General features: G+C 38.5%; 1 protein-coding gene and 1 long non-coding RNA gene across 2 annotated transcripts; both read left to right on the top strand.

The window, feature by feature from the left end:
- The first annotated feature begins 11,821 nt into the window (after nt 1–11,821).
- On the top strand, nt 11,822–12,216 carry LOC124144383. Its single transcript, XR_007218003.1, has 2 exons — nt 11,822–11,856; nt 12,098–12,216. It is a non-coding gene; the product is annotated as an uncharacterized LOC124144383 (long non-coding RNA).
- A 5,035-nt stretch (nt 12,217–17,251) lies between these two features.
- Nucleotides 17,252–27,086, top strand: LOC124144354 (carbonic anhydrase 2-like). The gene is made up of 7 exons (XM_046513725.2): nt 17,252–17,379; nt 20,030–20,188; nt 21,777–21,922; nt 22,103–22,195; nt 24,935–25,001; nt 26,431–26,582; nt 26,924–27,086. The coding sequence occupies exons 1-7, from the start codon at nt 17,259–17,261 to the stop codon at nt 27,032–27,034; spliced, it is 849 nt and encodes a 282-aa protein (XP_046369681.1). The 5' UTR covers nt 17,252–17,258; the 3' UTR covers nt 27,035–27,086.
- Nucleotides 27,087–27,785: the final 699 nt, after the last annotated feature.

The raw sequence follows: 27,785 nt of genomic DNA, 5'->3' as shown, positions 1-27,785 counted from the left end.
CCTTGTCAATGTTCCAGATGAAGATGAAGATCGCAGAAAACGTGAAATGGACGAAGATGAGGAAGACGAAGAAGATGATGAAGATGAAGAAGATGAAGAAGGTTAATACAACCACACACTTCCAGACACTTATTTATTGCTTTCCTTTGCAATCAGAATTTTGTGGAAGGAAAAATGTAATGTTATGCTATCCTGATATGACACAACAGTATTGTAAATTTAACGAAGGCCAGTCTGTTTCTTGATTTAAACACATGATCTTATTTATAGATGCAACTTATTTAAATTTGCAATACATGTTCCTTGTCAATGTTCCAGATGAAGATGAAGATTGCAGAAAACATGAAGAAGACGAAGATGAGGAAGACGAAGAAGATGAGGAAGACGAAGAAGATGAGGAAGATGAAGAAGATGAAGAAGGTTAATACAACTACACACTTCCAGACACTTATTTATTGCTTTCCTTTGCAATCAGAATTTTGTGGCATTGTTCACAAATTTCTAACTTTTCAAGGAAGAATGTAATATTTTGCTATCCTGATATGACACAACAGTATTGTAAATAGAACGAAGGCCAGTTCTGTTCCTTGATTTAAACACATGATCTTATATATGGATGCAACTTTTTCACATTTGCAATACATGTTCCTTGTCAATGTTCCAGATGAAGATGAAGATCGCAGAAAACGTGAGGAAGACGAAGAAGATGAGGAAGACGATGAAGATGAGGAAGACGAAGAAGATGAGGAAGATGAAGAAGATGAAGAAGGTTAATACAACCACGCACTTCAAGACACTTATTTATTGCTTTCCTTTGCAATCAGAATTTTGTGGCATTGTTTACAAATTTCTAACTTTTCAAGGAAGAATGTTATATTATGCTATCCTGATATGACACAACAGTATTGCAAATATAAAGAATGTCAGTTCTGTTCCTTGATTTAAACACATGATCTTATATATAGATGCAACTTTTTCACATTTGCAATACATGTTCCTTGTCAATGTTCCAGATGAAGATGAAGATCGCAGAAAACGTGAGGAAGACGAAGAAGATGAGGAAGACGACGAAGATGAGGAAGACGAAGAAGATGAGGAAGACGAAGAAGATGAGGAAGGTGAAGAAGATGAAGAAGGTTAATACAACCACACACTTCCAGACACTTATTTATTGCTTTCCTTTGCAATCAGAATTTTCTGGAAGGAAAAATGTAATGTTATGCTATCCTGATATGACACAACAGTATTGTAAATTTAACGAAGGCCAGTCTGTTTCTTGATTTAAACACATGATCTTATTTATAGATGCAACTTATTTAAATTTGCAATACATGTTCCTTGTCAATGTTCCAGATGAAGATGAAGATTGCAGAAAACATGAAGAAGACGAAGATGAGGAAGACGAAGAAGATGAGGAAGACGAAGAAGATGAGGAAGATGAAGAAGATGAGGAAGATGAAGAAGATAAAGAAGGTTAATATAACCACACACTTCCAGACACTTATTTATTGCTTTCCTTTGCAATCAGAATTTTGTGGCATTGTTCACAAATTTCTAACTTCCCAAGGAAGAATGTAATATTATGCTATCCTGATATGACACAACAGTATTGTAAATATAACGAAGGCCAGTTCTGTTCCTTGATTTAAACACATGATCTTATATATGGATGCAACTTTTTCACATTTGCAATACATGTTCCTTGTCAATGTTCCAGATGAAGATGAAGATCGCAGAAAACGTGAAATGGACGAAGATGAGGAAGACGAAGAAGATGAGGAAGACGAAGAAGATGATGAAGATGAAGAAGATGAAGAAGGTTAATACAACCACACACTTCCAGACACTTATTTATTGCTTTCCTTTGCAATCAGAATTTTGTGGAAGGAAAAATGTAATGTTATGCTATCCTGATATGACACAACAGTATTGTAAATTTAACGAAGGCCAGTCTGTTTCTTGATTTAAACACATGATCTTATTTATAGATGCAACTTATTTAAATTTGCAATACATGTTCCTTGTCAATGTTCCAGATGAAGATGAAGATTGCAGAAAACATGAAGAAGACGAAGATGAGGAAGACGAAGAAGATGAGGAAGATGAAGAAGATGAAGAAGGTTAATATGACCACACACTTCCAGACACTTATTTATTGCTTTCCTTTGCAATCAGAATTTTGTGGCATTGTTCACAAATTTCTAACTTCCCAAGGAAGAATGTAATATTATGCTATCCTGATATGACACAACAGTATTGTAAATATAACGAAGGCCAGTTCTGTTCCTTGATTTAAACACATGGTCTTATATATGGATGCAACTTTTTCACATTTACAATACATGTTCCTTGTCAATGTTCCAGATGAAGATGAAGATCGCAGGAAACGTGAAGACGACGAAGATGAGGAAGACGAAGAAGATGAGGAAGACGAAGAAGATGAGGAAGATGAAGAAGATGAAGAAGGTTAATACAACCACACACTTCCAGACACTTATTTATTGCTTTCCTTTGCAATCAGAATTTTGTGGAAGGAAAAATGTAATGTTATGCTATCCTGATATGACACAACAGTATTGTAAATTTAACGAAGGCCAGTCTGTTTCTTGATTTAAACACATGATCTTATTTATAGATGCAACTTATTTAAATTTGCAATACATGTTCCCTGTCAATGTTCCAGATGAAGATGAAGATCGCAGAAAACGTGAAGAAGACGAAGATGAGGAAGACGAAGAAGATGAGGAAGACGAAGAAGATGAGGAAGATGAAGAAGATGAAGAAGGTTAATATAACCACACACTTCCAGACACTTATTTATTGCTTTCCTTTGCAATCAGAATTTTGTGGAAGGAAAAATGTAATGTTATGCTATCCTGATATGACACAACAGTATTGTAAATTTAACGAAGGCCAGTCTGTTTCTTGATTTAAACACATGATCTTATTTATAGATGCAACTTATTTAAATTTGCAATACATGTTCCTTGTCAATGTTCCAGATGAAGATGAAGATTGCAGAAAACATGAAGAAGACGAAGATGAGGAAGACGAAGAAGATGAGGAAGACGAAGAAGATGAGGAAGATGAAGAAGATGAAGAAGGTTAATACAACCACACACTTCCAGACACTTATTTATTGCTTTCCTTTGCAATCAGAATTTTGTGGCATTGTTCACAAATTTCTAACTTTTCAAGGAAGAATGTAATATTTTGCTATCCTGATATGACACAACAGTATTGTAAATAGAACGAAGGCCAGTTCTGTTCCTTGATTTAAACACATGATCTTATATATGGATGCAACTTTTTCACATTTGCAATACATGTTCCTTGTCAATGTTCCAGATGAAGATGAAGATCGCAGAAAACGTGAGGAAGACGAAGAAGATGAGGAAGACGATGAAGATGAGGAAGACGAAGAAGATGAGGAAGATGAAGAAGATGAAGAAGGTTAATACAACCACGCACTTCAAGACACTTATTTATTGCTTTCCTTTGCAATCAGAATTTTGTGGCATTGTTTACAAATTTCTAACTTTTCAAGGAAGAATGTTATATTATGCTATCCTGATATGACCCAACAGTATTGTAAATATAACGAAGGCCAGTTCTGTTCCTTGATTTAAACACATGATCTTATATATGGATGCAACTTTTTCACATTTGCAATACATGTTCCTTGTCAATGTTCCAGATGAAGATGACGATCGCAGGAAACGTGAAGACGACGGAGATGAGGAAGACGAAGAAGATGAGGAAGATGAAGAAGATGAAGAAGGTTAATACAACCACACACTTCCAGACACTTATTTATTGCTTTCCTTTGCAATCAGAATTTTGTGGAAGGAAGAATGTAATGTTATGCTATCCTGATATGACACAACAATATTGTAAATATAACGAAGGCCAGTCTGTTCCTTGATTTAAACACATGATCTTATTTATAGATGCAACTGATTTAAATTTGCAATACATGATCCTTGTCAATGTTCCAGATGAAGATGAAGATCGCAGAAAACGTGAAGACGAAGATGAGGAAGATGAAGAAGACGAGAAAGACGAAGAAGATGAGGAAGACGAAGAAGATGAGGAAGATGAAGATGATGAAGAAGGTAATACAACCACACACTTCCAGACACTTATTTATTGCTTTCCTTTGAAATCAGAATTTTGTGGCATTGTTCACAAATTTCTAACTTTTCAAGGAAGAATGTTATATTATGCTATCCTGATATGACACAACAGTATTGCAAATATAAAGAATGTCAGTTCTGTTCCTTGATTTAAACACATGATCTTATATATAGATGCAACCTTTTCACATTTGCAATACATGTTCCTTGTCAATGTTCCAGATGAAGATGAAGATCGCAGAAAACGTGAGGAAGACGAAGAAGATGAGGAAGACGATGAAGATGAGGAAGACGAAGAAGATGAGGAAGACGAAGAAGATGATGAAGATGAAGAAGATGAAGAAGGTTAATACAACCACACACTTCCAGACACTTATTTATTGCTTTCCTTTGCAATCAGAATTTTGTGGCATTGTTCACAAATTTCTAACTTTTCAAGGAAGAATATAATATTATGCCAACCTGATATGACACAACAGTATTGTAAATATAACGAAGGCCAGTTCTGTTCCTTGATTTAAACACATGATCTTATATATGGATGCAACTTTTTCACATTTGCAATACATGTTCCTTGTCAATGTTCCAGATGAAGATGAAGATCGCAGAAAACGTGAAATGGACGAAGATGAGGAAGACGAAGAAGATGATGAAGATGAAGAAGATGAAGAAGGTTAATACAACCACACACTTCCAGACACTTATTTATTGCTTTCCTTTGCAATCAGAATTTTGTGGAAGGAAAAATGTAATGTTATGCTATCCTGATATGACACAACAGTATTGTAAATTTAACGAAGGCCAGTCTGTTTCTTGATTTAAACACATGATCTTATTTATAGATGCAACTTATTTAAATTTGCAATACATGTTCCTTGTCAATGTTCCAGATGAAGATGAAGATTGCAGAAAACATGAAGAAGACGAAGATGAGGAAGACGAAGAAGATGAGGAAGACGAAGAAGATGAGGAAGATGAAGAAGATGAAGAAGGTTAATACAACCATACACTTCCAGACACTTATTTATTGCTTTCCTTTGCAATCAGAATTTTGTGGCATTGTTCACAAATTTCTAACTTTTCAAGGAAGAATGTAATATTTTGCTATCCTGATATGACACAACAGTATTGTAAATAGAACGAAGGCCAGTTCTGTTCCTTGATTTAAACACATGATCTTATATATGGATGCAACTTTTTCACATTTGCAATACATGTTCCTTGTCAATGTTCCAGATGAAGATGAAGATCGCAGAAAACGTGAGGAAGACGAAGAAGATGAGGAAGACGATGAAGATGAGGAAGACGAAGAAGATGAGGAAGATGAAGAAGATGAAGAAGGTTAATACAACCACGCACTTCAAGACACTTATTTATTGCTTTCCTTTGCAATCAGAATTTTGTGGCATTGTTTACAAATTTCTAACTTTTCAAGGAAGAATGTTATATTATGCTATCCTGATATGACCCAACAGTATTGCAAATATAAAGAATGTCAGTTCTGTTCCTTGATTTAAACACATGATCTTATATATAGATGCAACTTTTTCACATTTGCAATACATGTTCCTTGTCAATGTTCCAGATGAAGATGAAGATCGCAGAAAACGTGAGGAAGACGAACAAGATGAGGAAGACGACGAAGATGAGGAAGACGAAGAAGATGAGGAAGACGAAGAAGATGAGGAAGGTGAAGAAGATGAAGAAGGTTAATACAACCACACACTTCCAGACACTTATTTATTGCTTTCCTTTGCAATCAGAATTTTCTGGAAGGAAAAATGTAATGTTATGCTATCCTGATATGACACAACAGTATTGTAAATTTAACGAAGGCCAGTCTGTTTCTTGATTTAAACACATGATCTTATTTATAGATGCAACTTATTTAAATTTGCAATACATGTTCCTTGTCAATGTTCCAGATGAAGATGAAGATTGCAGAAAACATGAAGAAGACGAAGATGAGGAAGACGAAGAAGATGAGGAAGACGAAGAAGATGAGGAAGATGAAGAAGATGAGGAAGATGAAGAAGATAAAGAAGGTTAATATAACCACACACTTCCAGACACTTATTTATTGCTTTCCTTTGCAATCAGAATTTTGTGGCATTGTTCACAAATTTCTAACTTCCCAAGGAAGAATGTAATATTATGCTATCCTGATATGACACAACAGTATTGTAAATATAACGAAGGCCAGTTCTGTTCCTTGATTTAAACACATGATCTTATATATGGATGCAACTTTTTCACATTTGCAATACATGTTCCTTGTCAATGTTCCAGATGAAGATGAAGATCGCAGAAAACGTGAAAAGGACGAAGATGAGGAAGACGAAGAAGATGAGGAAGACGAAGAAGATGATGAAGATGAAGAAGATGAAGAAGGTTAATACAACCACACACTTCCAGACACTTATTTATTGCTTTCCTTTGCAATCAGAATTTTGTGGAAGGAAAAATGTAATGTTATGCTATCCTGATATGACACAACAGTATTGTAAATTTAACGAAGGCCAGTCTGTTTCTTGATTTAAACACATGATCTTATTTATAGATGCAACTTATTTAAATTTGCAATACATGTTCCTTGTCAATGTTCCAGATGAAGATGAAGATTGCAGAAAACATGAAGAAGACGAAGATGAGGAAGACGAAGAAGATGAGGAAGATGAAGAAGATGAAGAAGGTTAATATGACCACACACTTCCAGACACTTATTTATTGCTTTCCTTTGCAATCAGAATTTTGTGGCATTGTTCACAAATTTCTAACTTCCCAAGGAAGAATGTAATATTATGCTATCCTGATATGACCCAACAGTATTGTAAATATAACGAAGGCCAGTTCTGTTCCTTGATTTAAACACATGGTCTTATATATGGATGCAACTTTTTCACATTTACAATACATGTTCCTTGTCAATGTTCCAGATGAAGATGAAGATCGCAGGAAACGTGAAGACGACGAAGATGAGGAAGACGAAGAAGATGAGGAAGACGAAGAAGATGAGGAAGATGAAGAAGATGAAGAAGGTTAATACAACCACACACTTCCAGACACTTATTTATTGCTTTCCTTTGCAATCAGAATTTTCTGGAAGGAAAAATGTAATGTTATGCTATCCTGATATGACACAACAGTATTGTAAATTTAACGAAGGCCAGTCTGTTTCTTGATTTAAACACATGATCTTATTTATAGATGCAACTTATTTAAATTTGCAATACATGTTCCCTGTCAATGTTCCAGATGAAAATGAAGATCGCAGAAAACGTGAAGAAGACGAAGATGAGGAAGACGAAGAAGATGAGGAAGACGAAGAAGATGAGGAAGATGAAGAAGATGAAGAAGGTTAATATAACCACACACTTCCAGACACTTATTTATTGCTTTCCTTTGCAATCAGAATTTTGTGGAAGGAAAAATGTAATGTTATGCTATCCTGATATGACACAACAGTATTGTAAATTTAACGAAGGCCAGTCTGTTTCTTGATTTAAACACATGATCTTATTTATAGATGCAACTTATTTAAATTTGCAATACATGTTCCTTGTCAATGTTCCAGATGAAGATGAAGATTGCAGAAAACATGAAGAAGACGAAGATGAGGAAGACGAAGAAGATGAGGAAGACGAAGAAGATGAGGAAGATGAAGATGATGAAGAAGGTTAATACAACCACACACTTCCAGACACTTATTTATTGCTTTCCTTTGCAATCAGAATTTTGTGGCATTGTTCACAAATTTCTAACTTTTCAAGGAAGAATGTAATATTTTGCTATCCTGATATGACACAACAGTATTGTAAATAGAACGAAGGCCAGTTCTGTTCCTTGATTTAAACACATGATCTTATATATGGATGCAACTTTTTCACATTTGCAATACATGTTCCTTGTCAATGTTCCAGATGAAGATGAAGATCGCAGAAAACGTGAGGAAGACGAAGAAGATGAGGAAGACGATGAAGATGAGGAAGACGAAGAAGATGAGGAAGATGAAGAAGATGAAGAAGGTTAATACAACCACGCACTTCAAGACACTTATTTATTGCTTTCCTTTGCAATCAGAATTTTGTGGCATTGTTTACAAATTTCTAACTTTTCAAGGAAGAATGTTATATTATGCTATCCTGATATGACACAACAGTATTGCAAATATAAAGAATGTCAGTTCTGTTCCTTGATTTAAACACATGATCTTATATATAGATGCAACTTTTTCACATTTGCAATACATGTTCCTTGTCAATGTTCCAGATGAAGATGAAGATCGCAGAAAACGTGAGGAAGACGAAGAAGATGAGGAAGACGACGAAGATGAGGAAGACGAAGAAGATGAGGAAGACGAAGAAGATGAGGAAGATGAAGAAGATGAAGAAGGTTAATACAACCACACACTTCCAGACACTTATTTATTGCTTTCCTTTGCAATCAGAATTTTCTGGAAGGAAAAATGTAATGTTATGCTATCCTGATATGACACAACAGTATTGTAAATTTAACGAAGGCCAGTCTGTTTCTTGATTTAAACACATGATCTTATTTATAGATGCAACTTATTTAAATTTGCAATACATGTTCCTTGTCAATGTTCCAGATGAAGATGAAGATTGCAGAAAACATGAAGAAGACGAAGATGAGGAAGACGAAGAAGATGAGGAAGACGAAGAAGATGAGGAAGATGAAGAAGATGAGGAAGATGAAGAAGATGAAGAAGGTTAATATAACCACACACTTCCAGACACTTATTTATTGCTTTCCTTTGCAATCAGAATTTTGTGGCATTGTTCACAAATTTCTAACTTCCCAAGGAAGAATGTAATATTATGCTATCCTGATATGACACAACAGTATTGTAAATATAACGAAGGCCAGTTCTGTTCCTTGATTTAAACACATGATCTTATATATGGATGCAACTTTTTCACATTTGCAATACATGTTCCTTGTCAATGTTCCAGATGAAGATGAAGATCGCAGAAAACGTGAAAAGGACGAAGATGAGGAAGACGAAGAAGATGAGGAAGACGAAGAAGATGAGGAAGATGAAGAAGATGAAGAAGGTTAATACAACCACACACTTCCAGACACTTATTTATTGCTTTCCTTTGCAATCAGAATTTTGTGGAAGGAAAAATGTAATGTTATGCTATCCTGATATGACACAACAGTATTGTAAATTTAACGAAGGCCAGTCTGTTTCTTGATTTAAACACATGATCTTATTTATAGATGCAACTTATTTAAATTTGCAATACATGTTCCTTGTCAATGTTCCAGATGAAGATGAAGATTGCAGAAAACATGAAGAAGACGAAGATGAGGAAGACGAAGAAGATGAGGAAGATGAAGAAGATGAAGAAGGTTAATATGACCACACACTTCCAGACACTTATTTATTGCTTTCCTTTGCAATCAGAATTTTGTGGCATTGTTCACAAATTTCTAACTTCCCAAGGAAGAATGTAATATTATGCTATCCTGATATGACACAACAGTATTGTAAATATAACGAAGGCCAGTTCTGTTCCTTGATTTAAACACATGGTCTTATATATGGATGCAACTTTTTCACATTTACAATACATGTTCCTTGTCAATGTTCCAGATGAAGATGAAGATCGCAGAAAACGTGAAGACGACGAAGATGAGGAAGACGAAGAAGATGAGGAAGACGAAGAAGATGAGGAAGATGAAGAAGATGAAGAAGGTTAATACAACCACACACTTCCAGACACTTATTTATTGCTTTCCTTTGCAATCAGAATTTTCTGGAAGGAAAAATGTAATGTTATGCTATCCTGATATGACACAACAGTATTGTAAATTTAACGAAGGCCAGTCTGTTTCTTGATTTAAACACATGATCTTATTTATAGATGCAACTTATTTAAATTTGCAATACATGTTCCCTGTCAATGTTCCAGATGAAGATGAAGATCGCAGAAAACGTGAAGAAGACGAAGATGAGGAAGACGAAGAAGATGAGGAAGACGAAGAAGATGAGGAAGATGAAGAAGATGAAGAAGGTTAATATAACCACACACTTCCAGACACTTATTTATTGCTTTCCTTTGCAATCAGAATTTTGTGGAAGGAAAAATGTAATGTTATGCTATCCTGATATGACACAACAGTATTGTAAATTTAACGAAGGCCAGTCTGTTTCTTGATTTAAACACATGATCTTATTTATAGATGCAACTTATTTAAATTTGCAATACATGTTCCCTGTCAATGTTCCAGATGAAGATGAAGATCGCAGAAAACGTGAAGAAGACGAAGATGAGGAAGACGAAGAAGATGAGGAAGACGAAGAAGATGAGGAAGATGAAGAAGATGAAGAAGGTTAATATAACCACACACTTCCAGACACTTATTTATTGCTTTCCTTTGCAATCAGAATTTTGTGGCATTGTTCACAAATTTCTAACTTCCCAAGGAAGAATGTAATATTTTGCTATCCTGATATGACCCAACAGTATTGTAAATATAACGAAGGCCAGTTCTGTTCCTTGATTTAAACACATGATCTTATATATGGATGCAACTTTTTCACATTTGCAATACATGTTCCTTGTCAATGTTCCAGATGAAGATGACGATCGCAGGAAACGTGAAGACGACGGAGATGAGGAAGACGAAGAAGATGAGGAAGATGAAGAAGATGAAGAAGGTTAATACAACCACACACTTCCAGACACTTATTTATTGCTTTCCTTTGCAATCAGAATTTTGTGGAAGGAAGAATGTAATGTTATGCTATCCTGATATGACACAACAATATTGTAAATATAACGAAGGCCAGTCTGTTCCTTGATTTAAACACATGATCTTATTTATAGATGCAACTGATTTAAATTTGCAATACATGATCCTTGTCAATGTTCCAGATGAAGATGAAGATCGCAGAAAACGTGAGGAAGACGAAGATGAGGAAGATGAAGAAGACGAGAAAGACGAAGAAGATGAGGAAGACGAAGAAGATGAGGAAGATGAAGATGATGAAGAAGGTAATACAACCACACACTTCCAGACACTTATTTATTGCTTTCCTTTGAAATCAGAATTTTGTGGCATTGTTCACAAATTTCTAACTTTTCAAGGAAGAATGTTATATTATGCTATCCTGATATGACACAACAGTATTGCAAATATAAAGAATGTCAGTTCTGTTCCTTGATTTAAACACATGATCTTATATATAGATGCAACCTTTTCACATTTGCAATACATGTTCCTTGTCAATGTTCCAGATGAAGATGAAGATCGCAGAAAACGTGAGGAAGACGAAGAAGATGAGGAAGACGATGAAGATGAGGAAGACGAAGAAGATGAGGAAGACGAAGAAGATGATGAAGATGAAGAAGATGAAGAAGGTTAATACAACCACACACTTCCAGACACTTATTTATTGCTTTCCTTTGCAATCAGAATTTTGTGGCATTGTTCACAAATTTCTAACTTTTCAAGGAAGAATATAATATTATGCCAACCTGATATGACACAACAGTATTGTAAATATAACGAAGGCCAGTTCTGTTCCTTGATTTAAACACATGATCTTATATATGGATGCATTTTTTTCAAATTTGCAATACATGTTCCTTGTCAATGTTCCAGATGAAGATGAAGATCGCAGAAAACGTGAAGAAGACGAAGATGAGGAAGACGAAGAAGATGAGGAAGACGAAGAAGATGAATAAAGGTTAATACTACCACACACTTCGACACACTTATGTATTCCTTTTCTTCAGAATCAGACTTCCTGTCATTATTTAGTAGTTTAACCAGTGTAAGAAATTGTCGTGATATGTGATTGAATCATGCAGTTATAACGAAGGCCATTTCTGTTCCACTGTCATTAAAAGATATTGTCGACGAAATAAGTAATGCACTGGGCACAACATCTACAGCTCTGTAATAAAGTTTTGTTATTATTCTTTCAGAAGAAGAAGAAGAACGCAGAGAACGTTAAGATGAAGGAGAATCAGAGGAAAACTTCTGTTATTTGAAGATTGCAACAAAAAATACAAGGACATTTCAAATAAATTAATGATTGTTCCAACCAAATATTATGTTTTTTATCACACTGCACAGCAGAGATTTCCAATCAAATGACACTATCCCGCTTGTCTTGTACTCCGGGTATTCAATACATTTTCTTTGGGAACGAGCACTTGAAAAGGTTTCATTGTATTCACATTTGTTATCTTTTTCGATTCTATCAAACACGTAAACGTGGTGGCACATAACGTCATCTGTATGGTTCACATATACTGACGGCCAAAAGAAACATAACCACTTTAAAAGTAAAACTTGCAAACATTTAAAAACATAAGTTCAAACTAAATCAATGCAAAACACATTGTCCAAACACAACACTGCTCTTTACAGAAAGTGTTACACGCATAGGCACGTTTTGCTTCAGTAAATTCGAAAATGTGAAAAACATGTTCTGCTTGGGCAGCCGAAACTAAACGTGTAATAAGAGTATATAAATGATACGGACGGTATGTCAGACACTCACACTGATAAAACACCACAACAGAAATGCAACGACTGACACCCGAACAACGCGAACGGGCCCTGGGTATGATACAGATGGGAGCCACCCATGCCCACATTGCTAGAACCTTTGGTTGCTCCGGTGTTGCTGTGACTAACCTGATGCAACGTTACAGAGAGACCTGGAAGACATCGGTCAAGCCAAGAACAGGCAGACCCAGGGAAACTACGCCCAATGAAGACAGACAGTCGCCAGGCAATTCAGGCCTCAAGGAATTAGAGTTTACAGTCCTCACATAGGACAGTTATTGACAGCGCAACATCGTCGTAAGAGATTGAGTTGGACTCGGACTATACGTCTTTGGCAGCGACGTGACTGGCAGAGGGACGACTTCACTCACGCCGGTTGTGTCTGTTCATTGCTGAGGTATTCAGCCAGCATATTTACCGCCATTGGGGGGGAACATGAAAGGCGGAATGTTGCATTCAGGAGGTCGTGCCGTATGATGGAGGGGGTGTTATGAGTGAGTGAGTGAGTTGGGGTTTCACGACGCTTTTAGCAATATCCCAGCAATATCACCGCGGGGGACACCAGAAATGGGCTTCCCACATTGTCTTGGTCATCGTTAACGGAAATTTGACAGCATGGCGTTCCATGGACGAATCTCTTCGTCCGATTGTCCGATTTTCGGTGCTCCTAGCCTACTTCTACTGTTACCAATGTCTTTCTACTAACAATACTAGTATCTACTAATACTAATAACACTACTATCACGATACTACTATGCTAATACTAAAAGTCTATTTCTTACAATACTAATTCACACAATGAATTAATAACAGCGTGGATGTTCATATATACAAAAACAACAACGCTACTCCACCGTCTCTTTCACAGTAGCTCTATACATAAACTTGTACATTTTCCGCCCGTATTCCCCCTCCAAAAGTTGTATACTGAGTCAAATTAAAAACTTCACATTTTTAAAAGTAATCCCATATATGATATACACCGGACAAATGTATCAGAGAAGGTAATTTTTAATCATTATTGTCCAAAGAAGGATTTTAATTTAACGGTGGTAACCATAATTTGTTCCAAGCACCTACGGTATTCGGTAATAACATTAACAGATTAAATCATAAGTCCAAAGCACGAGAATCTGATGGCACACAAGTTCAGTAGCGTGTATGGCCACCATGTGCGTTGACAACTGCCACACAACGCCTCCGCATGGACCTTGTGATGCTTGTGAACACATGATTGGGAAGACGACGCCATTGTTGCTGCAAAATGGTGCAAAGATCTTGCAAATTCTGTGGTTGGTTCTGGAGAGTGCGCAGACTTCTGCCAAGAGCATCCCAGATGTATTCGATGGGATTGAGGTCGGGAGACCTTGACGGCCAGTCCATGACGTTGACTCCCACATTCTGAAGGAAATTCCTTGTCAAAATTGATGTGTGGGGTCTGGCATTGTCGTGTTGGAAGATCAAACCGGGTCCATGTGCTGCCATAAAAGGCAGAAGTTCTGGTGCCAGTACCTGGTTGCGGTAAGCAGCAGCGTTGAGGTTGCCACGGATGACAAGAAGCCTGGAACGTGCATTGCGACACAAAAGCACCCCACACCATGACACTCCCGCCTCGAAATCTGTCAACTTCCTGTACACAACACTGGGCGTAACGTTCATGACGGCGCCTCCACAGCCTCGCCCTACCATCAGCAAATCGAACATTAAACCGGGATTCATCACTGAAGACGACTTGATTCAAATTCCTCTGAGTCTATAGTAGCTGTGCCAACAATTGACGTTGACGTCTGTGTAATTGAGTCAGAATCGGCCCGCAGTATGGCCGTCGTGCTTGAAGGTGAGCAGTTCTCAGACGGTTTCGAAAAGTTTGCGCACTCAGTCTACCCCTAAACAGTTCATTTCTGGTTGATGTAGCCATCAAAAATCTGTTACGGAGGTGACATAAGACAATCTGACGACCCTCTGCATGTGACGTCACACGTGGTCGACCTGGCCGAGGGCGATCAGCGGTGGTACTCGTTTGCTGTAGACGCGTGTGTAAATCATAAACAGTCCGTCGACTACAACCCATCGTCCTTGCGACTTCAGCTACGGACGTTCCCGTCTGCAACATGCCGATGGCACGTTCACGTTGCACATTTGAAAGGCGTGGCATGACAAATGGCCGTAAAGTCTTTTGTTTTCTTGTGTTTTTCTTTATTTGTTAATGACTGCTAACAAGTATGGCTGAAAACACGTGCGGTATTATGGCCACGTGACCAGTTGCACGTGATAAACCTTTTTGCCACTATAGTACTGTGCACATGATTTTGATCGATTCACCTGCACAAAAACGAGTGTTATCTGAAGACAATACGCGGCCATAGCTGTTTAAATACACAATAAGGGCCCACAATGATAACTGGTCAAAATGTTAAAATTTTAGGATTGTGAAGTTTTTAATTTGGTTCAGTATATATTTGACTGGTTCTTGTTGAAATGTTATTATAATACAGTCAAACACCGTTGTGTCGAAGTTGAAGTGATGCTTACTTCGAGTTATTCGAGTTCGACAAAGCCGAAAAATGATGAGTAAAGGACTACGCAGCTTATACTTCGAGACAACTAAAAGTTCGACACATCAAACTATGTAATTCTGATATATCCAAATTGAATGTAAAAAAATAAACATTTGGAAGTCTCGCCTGGAAAACATTTTTTGTTGTATACAATGGGATTATTCAGAAGACCAAAAACGTATTATTGAATAGAAAAGGTATTTATGATGACGAATGGAATGCAGGTATTATCCGTATCAGACAATTATTCAATGAAAAGGGACAGTTTTACCAACGTGAAACGATGTCCAAAAGATATGGTATGAATTTAACAACTAGAAAATATAATTTGAATGTAAATGCAGTAAGGATAGGTTTTCAATACAGAGTTAAATTAAACTGGATCTAGGCCCCTGGCCAGAATAACAAGTTACGCTTTAATTAGATTTCAATATTGGTTTAAAATGTGAAAACCGGTATTCGTTATATAATAATAATAATAATAATAATAATAATAATAATAATAATAATAATAATCCCAAACAAAACCCTTAAATGTTAAGGCACTAAGGGCTTAATTTTGAAACGTGTTCCTAACTTCAACCATAGAGAATACGTTTCGTCCCACAGTCCATGAAAACCATTTCTATGTCATTTCAATTGACACAATATTCGCGTATACAATTTGAGTGCACGAGTGTAAGTTTATTTGAGTAAATGATAGGGTAATAAACCGGCTACCTGTACGTAATAATACTTTGCTGATCCCATATTAAGTTTGATAAAAGATCAGTTTGTTGAAACACATCAAAATGGATTGCCATATGGTGACAGATAACAACATAATGAACGTAGGCGAAGCAGGTTTTGTACTTGACATTTGCAGGTCTGGTGCAGCCGGGAACCTGTAATCATTTTCCAAACTGCTCACATTTCCATTTTCACTTTTTTAATAAACTAATGAAATTTTAGTTAGCTGCACCAGGATAACACGGACTTAAGATTACAAAGTTACAGTGAGTGAGTTTGATTTTACGCCGCTTTTAGCAATATTCCAGCAATATCACGGCGGGGGACACCAGAAATGGGCTTCATGTCAATGGGAACCCATGTCGGGAATCGAACCCGGGTCTTCGGCGTGACGAGCGAACGCTTTAACCACTAGACTACCCGACCACCCCACATAGTTAGAGAGCTGAGGTTCCTTTCGTCTCCACGGATGGTTGAGATTTTCTTCTTTTATGACATGGGACTGGTGGGATGGCCAAGTGGTTAAAGTGTTTGCTCGTCCGGGGAAGACTCGGGTTCGATTCTCACCCAACATGGTGCAAAGTATGCAGTCCATTGCAGGAATATTGTCAAAAGCGTCGTTAATAAAATATTCCCTCACTCCTATGAGTGGTTAAGTGAGTGAGTGAGTGAGTTATTTTTAATGCCGCGTTTAACAGTATTCCAGTTATATCACGGCGTGTCAGCTTAATGATTGTGGGTTCGAATCCCGGTTCGCCCCGATTATGTTTCTAGTTTTGTCAGCACCATACCCGTGCTCGTGGGTTTCACCGAAATGGTAAACGTCTGAGACCTGCATCACTTCGGGCTTTCCTCCCACATTAAGCTGACACGCCGTGATATAACTGGAATACTGTTAAAATCGGCGTTAAACCACACTCACTCACTCAAGGAATAACATACAACATGTCATCACAAGGACTACGTACTAAAAGGAAACGAGTTTCTTCCACAAAATGTTTGACGCTTTTCTTATATGATCTCTTATAATATGTTACATATGTATTATCTACAAATATTGTTCATACACGTTTATGTTAATTTTGCACGAAGAGTTAGATACAATCAAAACGGCTTTATTGATTAAACTAACATTTTATTGGTTGAGTATCTTTGTAATCTACGCAACTGCAGTCATGGGTTTTAAACCCACCTGTTGAATTAGTGGTATTAGTTTCTAACATCCTACTATTTAAAGGTATGCTCGCCCCATGCTATTCTATCCGGCAGATACTGACGAAGAAAGATGCTGATTTCGATTGTTGTCGTGGTTGTTGCAGCCAACGTCTACGTGGCTGCCAAAGATGCTCTGTGTCCCATCCCGAAGCACCATATACACTTCGGCTACCATGAAGGTTCGGGGGATGGTGAGTTAGATTTATCGACAGTCGTAAAGCCTCAGTCACAAAATGCGACCGCGATGAGACCGGTGCAACTACTTCTGCCCATATTTGGAATTAGGGTATGATCGCAGATCAATCAGCGATAGGTTTTGCAACTTGTCAGTGATTGATCGGCAACTGTTCACCGCAGGTACGCCGAAATGTTTGCAACTGGTTGAGACCGATCGATGACCAGTCAGCGAATCTTCGGTGACTTGTTGCAACTGAACGGGGACTGGTCCGTGACTAGTTGTCGATCGAGACCTTGTAGCGACCTCAGTGAATCCTTTCAGAGACCCCTGAAACCTTATTGTGATTGTCAAATATTTTGGTCGCCAGGAGGCTGCATCGCAGTCGCATTGTCTGTGTGACTGAAGCTTAAGGTCTTACAAATAGTTCATTGTTTCAGCCACATTTTGGTTGACTTGTTGCTGTTGAAAATCATTGCTAAATGAATATGGGTATGTTTTGCCCCAGCTGACCTCTACCTTTAATTGAACTCGTTCTGTCCAAATAAAACTGAACAAACTCATTCATAATCATAAGAAATCTCTGCTTTCACCTTAATACTTTTCCGTCTATCCATAAGCATGTATTTATGAATCACGATTAAATTGTGATGAAAGTGTTCGCGAAAAAGTGAGCGTACCCTGCACAAGCGGTGGTTCCGTCACAAACACATGCAAAGGCAAGTCAAGTGTTCACCTGAAAGTGAGTGAGTGAGTATGGTTATACGCCGCTTTTAGCAATATTCCAGCAATAGCACGGCGGGGGACACCAGAAATGGGCTTCACACATTGTACCCATGTCGGGAATCGAACCCGGGTCTTCGGCGTGACGAGCGAACGCTTTCACCTGAAAGGAAACCAAACACGGGAACATATATTTTGTCAATGTCAGGTCAGATTTGGATGTCTTTCACATGTCCACCATAAAACTTTCTGAAAGCTTTATTAAGACCTTGAATGCGTCAACCTGATCAAACATCGTTTGAGCAAGAGTCGTATGTCGCCCTTTGATATCTTCGTACAAAGAGCATTTTCCAAAAGTTGAGAAATGTAGACACCAAAGCTTGAAGCTGAAGGAATATTGCTCGGCAACCCCTCTTGTCATACAGACTTGTGCATCATTTTTTGTCACTCTTCCCCTTTGGTTGACTTTCCGCTCGGAAAATGATGTTGCCTACTGATTCTTACCATTAAGAAATCCTTGATTCTTACCATTAAGAAATCCTTGATTCTTACCATTAAAAAATCCTTGATTCTTATCATTAAGAAATCCCTGATTCTTACCATTAAGAAATCCTTGATTCTTACCATTGAGAAATCCTTGATTCTTACCATTAAGAAATCCTTGATTCTTACCATTAAGAAATCCTTGATTCTTATCATTAAGAAATCCTATGTTTTTACCTCTTCAGGGAAGACTAAAGTATGCCTACAGTATGTGTAGAAATTACAATATATAATATAGTATGAGAGGATCAAGTAAACCTAACGGTTATATCATGACGTCCTTTGGTGATAAATGCAATATAAAATAGCTGATCCTTAATTTTATAGTTGTTATGTAATGTGGCATGAGAAAGCGAATGTTTCTGTTTATCGAAGCAGGGTATTTACTGGTACACCTTTGCTGTTGATCATGAACTTCAGTATCAAAACAGGAGTTGTCTCCTCCTTTTGCAATGGATCGATGACAGACGCTACTCTCCAAGACTGAAAGAGGAATTTGAATACGTTTATAGCCACTTTCATTCTAAATATCTAGTATTGTTTACCTAAAAGTAATGTACTAGGGAACGGACCATTTAATATTCTCTTGGGGTGGGGGTAGGGATGGGGGATATTTTCAACCCCTTATTGGAGGATCGGTCCTATATAAACTCCTTGCCCAGGAGCCCGGCAATTAACAGAAGTAGGCTCTCAGTAGTATTACACAAGAATCTAAAGTAAACTCTACAATGTACGATAACGAACAAGCTATTAGTGGCACTTGCATATACATCTCTCCAGACCGAATCAATTGAGATGCAGCTTATTCCTATTATTGAAATTCAGCACTGACCAAGCAGCTGGGTTTTCTCGTAACCTCAAAAGTATATTTAGCTTACTGGGTGGCCCAGTCGTTTCAGGATCCGCAGTTCGTCATGCAGAGCTGCTACTTTTAGGCGTGGTAGAAACCTGTGATATTGGAATCGAATCCCAGATGTGTTCTCTGTCCATCATGTTGTGACAGTATCACCCTTCTGTTGTCATTACTTACTCATGTTATCCCACTCATGTATGCATTTGTTACTCCTGTTAATCCTCTACTGTTAATCCTCCACGTACTATATATATTCAGTCTTGCTTGACAACGGTATAAGGCTCTATACCGAAAGGTCACCTTTACAGTAAATAAAGAAGTTGTTATCCATAAATTGTGTCTACTTTGTCATCCGTCAACTTCAAAGCAATGCCTATCTAAAAATTGAATCCCTGATTCGCCATGATTTCGTTCTTGGTTTGTCAGAACTGTATCCCTCCACGCTCGTGGATTCATCAAATATGTAAACGTCTGAGATCTGCATCCCGTCTAAGATCCTACCACAGTCAGTTGACATTTAACTGAAATACCCAATATTTTGTTCCAGATCCTTCTCACTGGCACGATCTGGACACCGACACCCGCTGCTGTGACGGGTCCCAGCAGTCTCCCATTGACATCGACAGTGACGACGCGACATGTCACCCTCTGGGCGGCATCGACTATGAACCAAAAGGAGCTGTGTCTGGGAATTTAAAAATGAATGGTAATATTTTAAATTTATTTACAAGTATTGGTTACAAATACCTAACACCTGGACCTTTCATCAACTTAGGTTTGCATAGTAACATTCTTAAGACTATGGTCTTTTGCAAAACGTTAATTTCTAGATAATTCACTTACGTAATGTCGGATAATGCATCGGTATAAGTATTACAGTACAAAAGTATAAATAATCTACTCAAAAGCATTCTGATGTATAATTTGAATTTAAATGTTTGAGGGTATTTACTGGTAGAATTCCTATAAACCATGAATTATACAACTCTAAGATACTTATAGTTATACCAAAGCAATAGCTGTGTGTTTCAAAACCTGTGTATGTCCTCTGGTCATTGTGACAAAGGGGCCGTCGGGTAGTCTAGTGGTTAAAGCGTTCGCTCGTCACGCCGAAGACCCGGGTTCGATTCCCGACATGGGTACAGCGTGTGAAGCCCATTTGTTGTGTCCCCCGCCGTGATATTGCTGGAATATTGCTAAAAGCGGCGTAAAACCATATTCACTCACTCATTGTGACAAATGACGAATATTTCTGTGAGTCAACTAGCCAAATCAGTGACTTGTGAGATCTGAGATACTAAGCTTTCCTCAACGACTTTCTCGTGTTCAAATATCAGCCATGATAATACTTTATTTATGCTATAACTTTAAAAACGATTTCGAACGGTTTTGCTCAGTTTTTAAATCATACAGACCCGGTGGTTCATAAATGCTCTCACCATACCAAGGCCCTTACAGGTGATCGTTACAATTAAAATAGTCAGAGATGAATTGCATATGATGTGTTTAGTTTCCACATATTTGTGCAAAGAACCCTTTGTTGGGTCAAAATGTCTGCTAGAATTCCGAGTTAATGTTAGAGTGAGTGAGTGAGTTGGGTTTAACGCCGCTTTTAACAATATTTTAGTTATATCACAGCGGGTCAGCTTAATGTGGGAAGAAAACAAACCCGAAGTGATGCAGGTCTCAGATGTTTACCACTTAGGTGAAACCCACGAGCACGGGTATGGTGCTGACAAACCTAGAAACATAATCGAGGCAAACCGGGATTCGAGCCCACAATCATAGGTTTCTGGCGTGCCCAAGGGACGCAACTCTGCACAGCGAATAGCGGCGCCTTAGACGACTGGATGTTAGACGATCAAATTGATCAGGTTTTCAGGCTCGGAGACATGGTTGATTGCGTGTCATTGTATGCTGGCGGCGTGGATTGTTGCCAACAATATCATAATCACTGTATTGTTCTGGCCCAGACACGATTATTTACAGGCCGCTGTCATATAGCTGGAATATAGCTCAGTGCAGCGTTAAATGACAAACAAATTAAAATAACATTTTTCCTCCTGCAAATTGGCGGTATCAAAATATTCTGCGCTTAATATTTGGAAATACTTTACATGCAGGTAACGATTTGCTGGTGAGCTGTTTAAAGTGGAAGTATGTGTCAATCTTACCACAGTCATGTTGGAAAAAAACTATTTCTTTCGTTTTCTGACACTTGTGTAGATGTCAACGAGATATTTTAGTGTAATGGTTTAAACTAATCTCTTTGATGTTTTCGTTTTTTATTGCAGGCCATGGCGCGAGTCTTGCCTTCTTCAAAAATGAACGTCTCGTGACGGATGACATGCCTTTCACTGACGGCGAGTACGTCCTGGACTCAATGCACTTCCACTCTCCCTCGGAACATCTCGTCGACGGCAAACACTACGATGGGGAGGTATGGCTATAATAAATTATTTACCAATCGGAATATTTCGTCAATTGAGAGGAACTTGTAGTGAATGACTATTTCATGAAACAAACGAAAAAGAAACATAACATTTCTTTTGGTTACAGTAGCTTTACTTCATTTAGTGTGCTATAACTTAAAAAAACGTCGTCTTCCTTGCGGTTGTAGTTGCATATGGTTCACTACAAGAAGGAGTATGGGAGTGTTGGGGCGGCTGTCGACAAGGAAGACGGCTTGGCTGTCGTTGGAGTGTTCCTGGAGGTAAGAGGTTCCAGATCCCTTTTCTCGCCTTTTAAAGCTGCCCTTGAACAACCGCCTCCGTGGTCTAGTGATAGAGCGTCCGCCCGGAGAGCGGAAGGTCCGGGGTTCGATCCCCGACCGCGTCATACCAAAAGACGTTAAAAGATGGTACTTGTTGTTACCCTGTCTGGCGCTCGGCATTAAGTGACTAAAACAAGGACTGGTCGGCTCGGAGTCAGTATACTGTGTCTTAATGGGGTATTTATGTTGCATGGTATCTCAGTGAGCTAGCACTATAAATCGGCATCAGTCCGGACTAGTACAAGCAGCCACACACACGTGCATGCACGTTGCTATATAAGTGCAATAATCTTGGACGCGACGTTAAACCCCATTTCACCTCACCTCACCCTTGAACAAGAAAACGTCTTGGTCGCATGATGTTGTTACCCTGTCTGGCGCTCGGCATTAAGGGGCTAAAACCTGGTCGGCACAGATTCAGTATACTGTCGGGTTTTCATGTTAATCTGTCGCATGGTATCTCAGTGAGCTAGCACTATAAAATCGTCATTAGTCCGGATTAGTACAAGCAGCTACACACACACACGTGCATGCACGTCGCTATATGAGTGCTATTATCTTTAACGCGATGTTAAACCCCATTTCACCTCACCTCTTGGTCGTCTGAATATATAGACTATTAACATAAGCTCAGAAAACAAGACTGATGCCATGAAAAACTATCCACCAGTGCGTGTGAAAGTTACCGGGCCTAACATGATTTTCTCCGGATTTTAACTTGACATTATGAAGTTTATATGATTTGTTTATATAATATTTGTCTGTTAAATGTAGTTTGTTGGTATGGACGAACTGTGCCTTCCAACTCTGCCTTTAATAGCCTATCCTGTATTTTGTTCCAGCAATCAATTCATTACCTGTTTCTTTAAACTAATATGAAGGGGCTATGTATGTCACATATAAGTGCAATAATCTTGGACGCGACGTTTAACCCAATTTCACCTCACCTCACCATCATTGTACCATTGTAACTCTGATGTAGCTGGGCATTTCGTAAATACACAATGAAACTGATTGCCTTAATTTTTTCGTGGAGTTCAACGGTCGCAGCAGTGGAAGTAGAAGTGGTGATCCGCGCAGGCAGAGATCGGCTTAATGTTGTTTGTTAGTGGATTTATAAAATAGTCTTAATAAACTAAAAGCGGTATATATCTGTGTAGTTTAAGTCTGTTATTTGCCCCGCCTTTCTTGAATCGTATGTTAAAGGACGAGGTAGGATAAAGGTCCTTATCGGCCCACTGGACATCATGAGCATCGATCCACGCAATTGCAGCCATGTAGTTGACGACCTAGATTGACCTCATCTTTACAAGACAGAAAACTGTGTCGGTGTCCCAGTATAAACTTTCCCCCGTACAAATTCCCCCCCCCCCCCCCCCCCCGGGATTTTATACCGGTACAGATTCTCTGTTCTGTTCTCTGTTCTGAAATAAAATCTCCCCCGGGCGGATTTATTTCGCGCCCCCCTCAGTATAAAGTCTCCCCCCTGATTATTCGGTTTGTTGCAATGTCTTTAAGTACTATATTCTTTAAATAGTTATCTTTCTAATACAGTTGTTGTTGTCTGTATACATTTTTTAACATACCAGTTTGAGTCTACATGTGAACACAATCGATGGTTGAAATGTTAGTCTAAGAACAAAACATGAACTAATTCTCAAGAACTCTGATGTATAAAGTTACCTTCATCTTTGATTGACTGATGTATTTTCAATCTTTATTCAGCACTGAAGAGGCCATGGGCCTATGGTACGAAGCATTAAGTTTATGAATAATCAGCATTGATTTTGACTCCATAAACTGTCATAAAGTATTCATAAAGTATCAGGGGTCATTTCAACTTGCATAATGTTTGACATAGTCCTTTATAGAGCGAGGATTTGGCTGTTTTCCCACCTGATTGACTGATATTACAACATTCACATGGTTTAAAATGGTACAATGAATGGTAAAGCTTTATATCTAACGACTAGTATTATATCTACCTATTTACCACTTTATTGTCTCATATTGCGGTAGTTAAAAGAAAACACAGTGCTCAAAGTAAAGCCCTATTCACTCCACATTCTCAACATCGTCTCTATCAGAAGTGTTTGGCAACTATTGAACTGCATGGCAAGTATTTATAAAACGAACGGGGGAGGAAATATTCTGGGGGGAGATAATATTTCGTAGGGTGGGGGAGAGTTTATTTCGAGAGGGGCGGAACTGTACCGGTATAAATTCGCCGGGGGGAGATTTTATTCTGGGGGCGAATATATTTCTTGACACCGGCAATACCCGCAGAACAGAATACCTTTAAGTGGCATTTTAGAAGCTGTAGTAACAGATGTGGCATCTTTATGCAGGAGATAAGTTGCCGATGATGATCCAATTTGTGGACACGTCCACAAGTGCTTAAATAGAATGTTGTTAATTTGGATTTCAGTATAGAGTGAGTGAGTGAGAATGGTTTTACGCCGCTTTTAGAAATATTCCACCAATATCACGACGGAGACACCACAAATGTGCTTCACGTTCAGTAGAAAATAAACAATGATGGATTAACTCTCTCACCAGAAAATTAAATCAATTCACTTGGGATAGATACTTTCTCTCTAAATAATGATTATACCAGTTGAGAAGCAGTTAACCAAAATGTAACCGTTCATAACCGACGGCCTCCTTCACCTTTCCTAGGTGACATGTGAGTCGCAGGATCATGCCTTCAACAGGTTCGTGGATGGAGTGGCGCATCTGAAAGTCGGTAAGTATATCGACATGTCCACTCAAAACATACATAAAACTCTGTAACCTTGAAACTGTCATCAATTGCACCCGACGGTTGAAACGTCCTGTAAGTGAATAATCTTCTGCCACGCCCACATTTAACTTTAGTTTTGGCTGTGTCCGGGGGGTGGGTGGGGGGTGGGGTGGGGGTGAGGTGGGTTGGGGGTGGGGGGGGGGGGGGGTTGTTTGAAACGTTGTTAGGAATTACCGTGTGAAGATGACAAGATTGTTTTGTTAGTTTGTATGTTGTTTATCGCCGCGCTCAGCAATATTCCAGCTATATGACGGCGATCTGTAACTAATCGATTCTGGACCCGATAATCCAATGATTGACATCATGAGCATCGATCCACGCAATTTGGATACGATGACATCCATGGACCAAGTCAGCAAGCCTGACCACCCGATCCCGTTAGTCGCCTCTTACGACAGGCATAGTCGCCTTTTACGGCAAGCATGGGTTGCTGAAGACGATGACATGAGCTTGTTACAGAATAATGAATGTGAGCAATACCTTTATAAGTGGAAAAAGTATATTGCTTAATTACTGACAAGTTCAAGCGAGAATCACCAGTCTCGATTATCAGACGAAACAGATTCCATTGGGCAAAATAGGGGTGAAAGTAATATGAATGGATCCCTGAAAATCAGTGATGACACTAGGTGTTTGCGAAATGTTTCTGAATAATATAAATGATGCATGCAAATGTAAAAGCGCCAATGAAGCAATAAATGGCTACCTGCTTGGTCGTTTTAAACTTTATACTATACAATAATTATTTGATCGTCAATACTTCCTGGGTTTATATTCGTAGTGTATACAAATTTGTGAAGTATTATTGATGTACTTATTCTTGAATTTATTTTGAATGTTAAGGCATCATATTTACAGAGATCTTATATGTAACAATACATGAACATTGTAAAGGCACTAAAATGAGTGATATCTTATCTTTTATTTAGTTCACATTCATTATTTATTTCATTTTTATTATTTATTTACAATACATTATGTCAGTACATGTAGACAGATATAAATTAACTGACAAACAGTTCGGTCTCGAGATGTTGATTCGTTGTATCTGTGTTTCAAATTGAGTCCCCTGCGTGATTATGAGTTATTATTTTCTGAATTTATGTTTCACCAGGTCTCTTACAAGTGACACTTCCGTATGCATGCCTTAATTGGTGTGTTTTTTTTATTAACTATGAAAACAGACATGCTTTCGGGGATCACCTGTATGTATATTTGAAACAACAAACAATCCTGTTCTATACATATTGATGAAAAGTAGATAATTAATTAATGAAGTATAACGATAGTATGTGACAGTCTTTTAGAAATGACTGATGATAAAGACTGATCTTCCTCAGTATTGTATGGTAGTTTTGTTGCTATGGTATAGGTGAAGCTGAGAATGTGACTCTGGACCCCAGCGAGCTGCTGCTGCTTGATGACGATTACTACACGTACAAGGGTTCGCTTACCACCCCGCCCTGTTCGGAGTCTGTCCGATGGGTTCTTATGGTTTTGCCTGTTCTCACCACAGAGGATAGGGTAAGAACTTGCGGCATACGTTGTTTCAGGGTGAAATCATATTTCGTACAAATCGCCCACAGGAAATCATGATACTTGGTATCCGTACGTATTTGATAAATATATAAGTTATATCTTTCTATACTGACTGATTGGACAATCAGAGGTTTCAAATAATATTTGTAGGTATCAAATGAAACAGGAATGAATTAGTCTGTAAATGTAATCTAGCTTTAAGCTACTGAACGCGCCATCACTCGAAATATGTAGATTGCATCGTTGTAATTACTTTCCGTCGTGTTGTATTGAAGCATCATTGAAGACCAGAATGATCCTAATCCTGTATATCGTTTCTTCCTTAGATCCGCGTGCTGAGGGCTGTTCCAGTTGCCGACGGCGAACCACTTTCGGTCGACACAAACGACAGACCAGCCCAACCGCTGAACAACCGCACCGTTTATCTTTCCTGCTGATAAACACGTACATGTATAAATGTTTCAAAGACAGAATATATTGGCTATGAAACCAACCGTGAATGCTTGTGACCACCAGTTGGAATGAATCCACACAGTCATCGACATACGATACGAGGGTCTGGTAACCCGCTGTCATAATAGGCCCAGTAGGCGATGGGGTTGCCTAGTTCGATTCCCAATTTGGTACAATATGTGAAGCCCACACCTAACCTATTATCTTATCCTCCGCGTGGGGGGAGGAGATCCATCAATTTGGATCTCTTCCATAATAGATTGCCTGTGGTCCTGTAAACCGGCAACAGGGATTTGTAACGAATATATTAAGGAGAACTGACGCCAGTGAAGCCAGTTAATACTGCCACAGACCCGTGAAGATTCCGGGGTAGAATAGGTCTTCAGCAACCCATGCTTGCCGTAAAAGGCGACTTTGCTTGTCGTAAAAGGCGACTAACGGGATCGGGTGGTCAGGCTCGCTGACTTGGTTGATACATGTCATCGATCCCAATTGCGTGGATCGATGCTCATGATGTCAATCACTGGATTGTCTGGCCCAGACTCGATTATTTTACAGACCGCCATCATATAGCTGGAACATTGCTGCGTGCGGCCTTAAACAACAAACCAACAACAACAACTTAATTGTACCTATCTACTACTAGTTGTCATCTTCTATGGAGTGCTTTTATTCAATGAAAGTACCACGTTTCAAGCTCTATTGGTCAAACATATAATGTATGGTCAAACAAAC

This window comes from Haliotis rufescens, unplaced genomic scaffold, assembly GCF_023055435.1.
Source record: "Haliotis rufescens isolate VD_foot unplaced genomic scaffold, xgHalRufe1.0.p SCAF_37, whole genome shotgun sequence".
NCBI lineage: Eukaryota > Metazoa > Mollusca > Gastropoda > Lepetellida > Haliotidae > Haliotis > Haliotis rufescens.
Note: the sequence above shows the minus strand (reverse complement) of the source record. Positions and strands in the feature narration are given on the sequence as shown.

Bases quoted from the DNA above. Each gene is read 5' to 3' on its own strand.
- LOC124144354 (XM_046513725.2), top strand. From the start codon at position 17,259: ATGCTGATTTCGATTGTTGTCGTGGTTGTTGCAGCCAACGTCTACGTG. The intron at 17,380-20,029 runs GTGAGTTAGATT...ATTTTGTTCCAG, and splicing joins CCATGAAGGTTCGGGGGATG to ATCCTTCTCACTGGCACGAT. The intron at 21,923-22,102 runs GTATGGCTATAA...TTGCGGTTGTAG, and splicing joins GCAAACACTACGATGGGGAG to TTGCATATGGTTCACTACAA.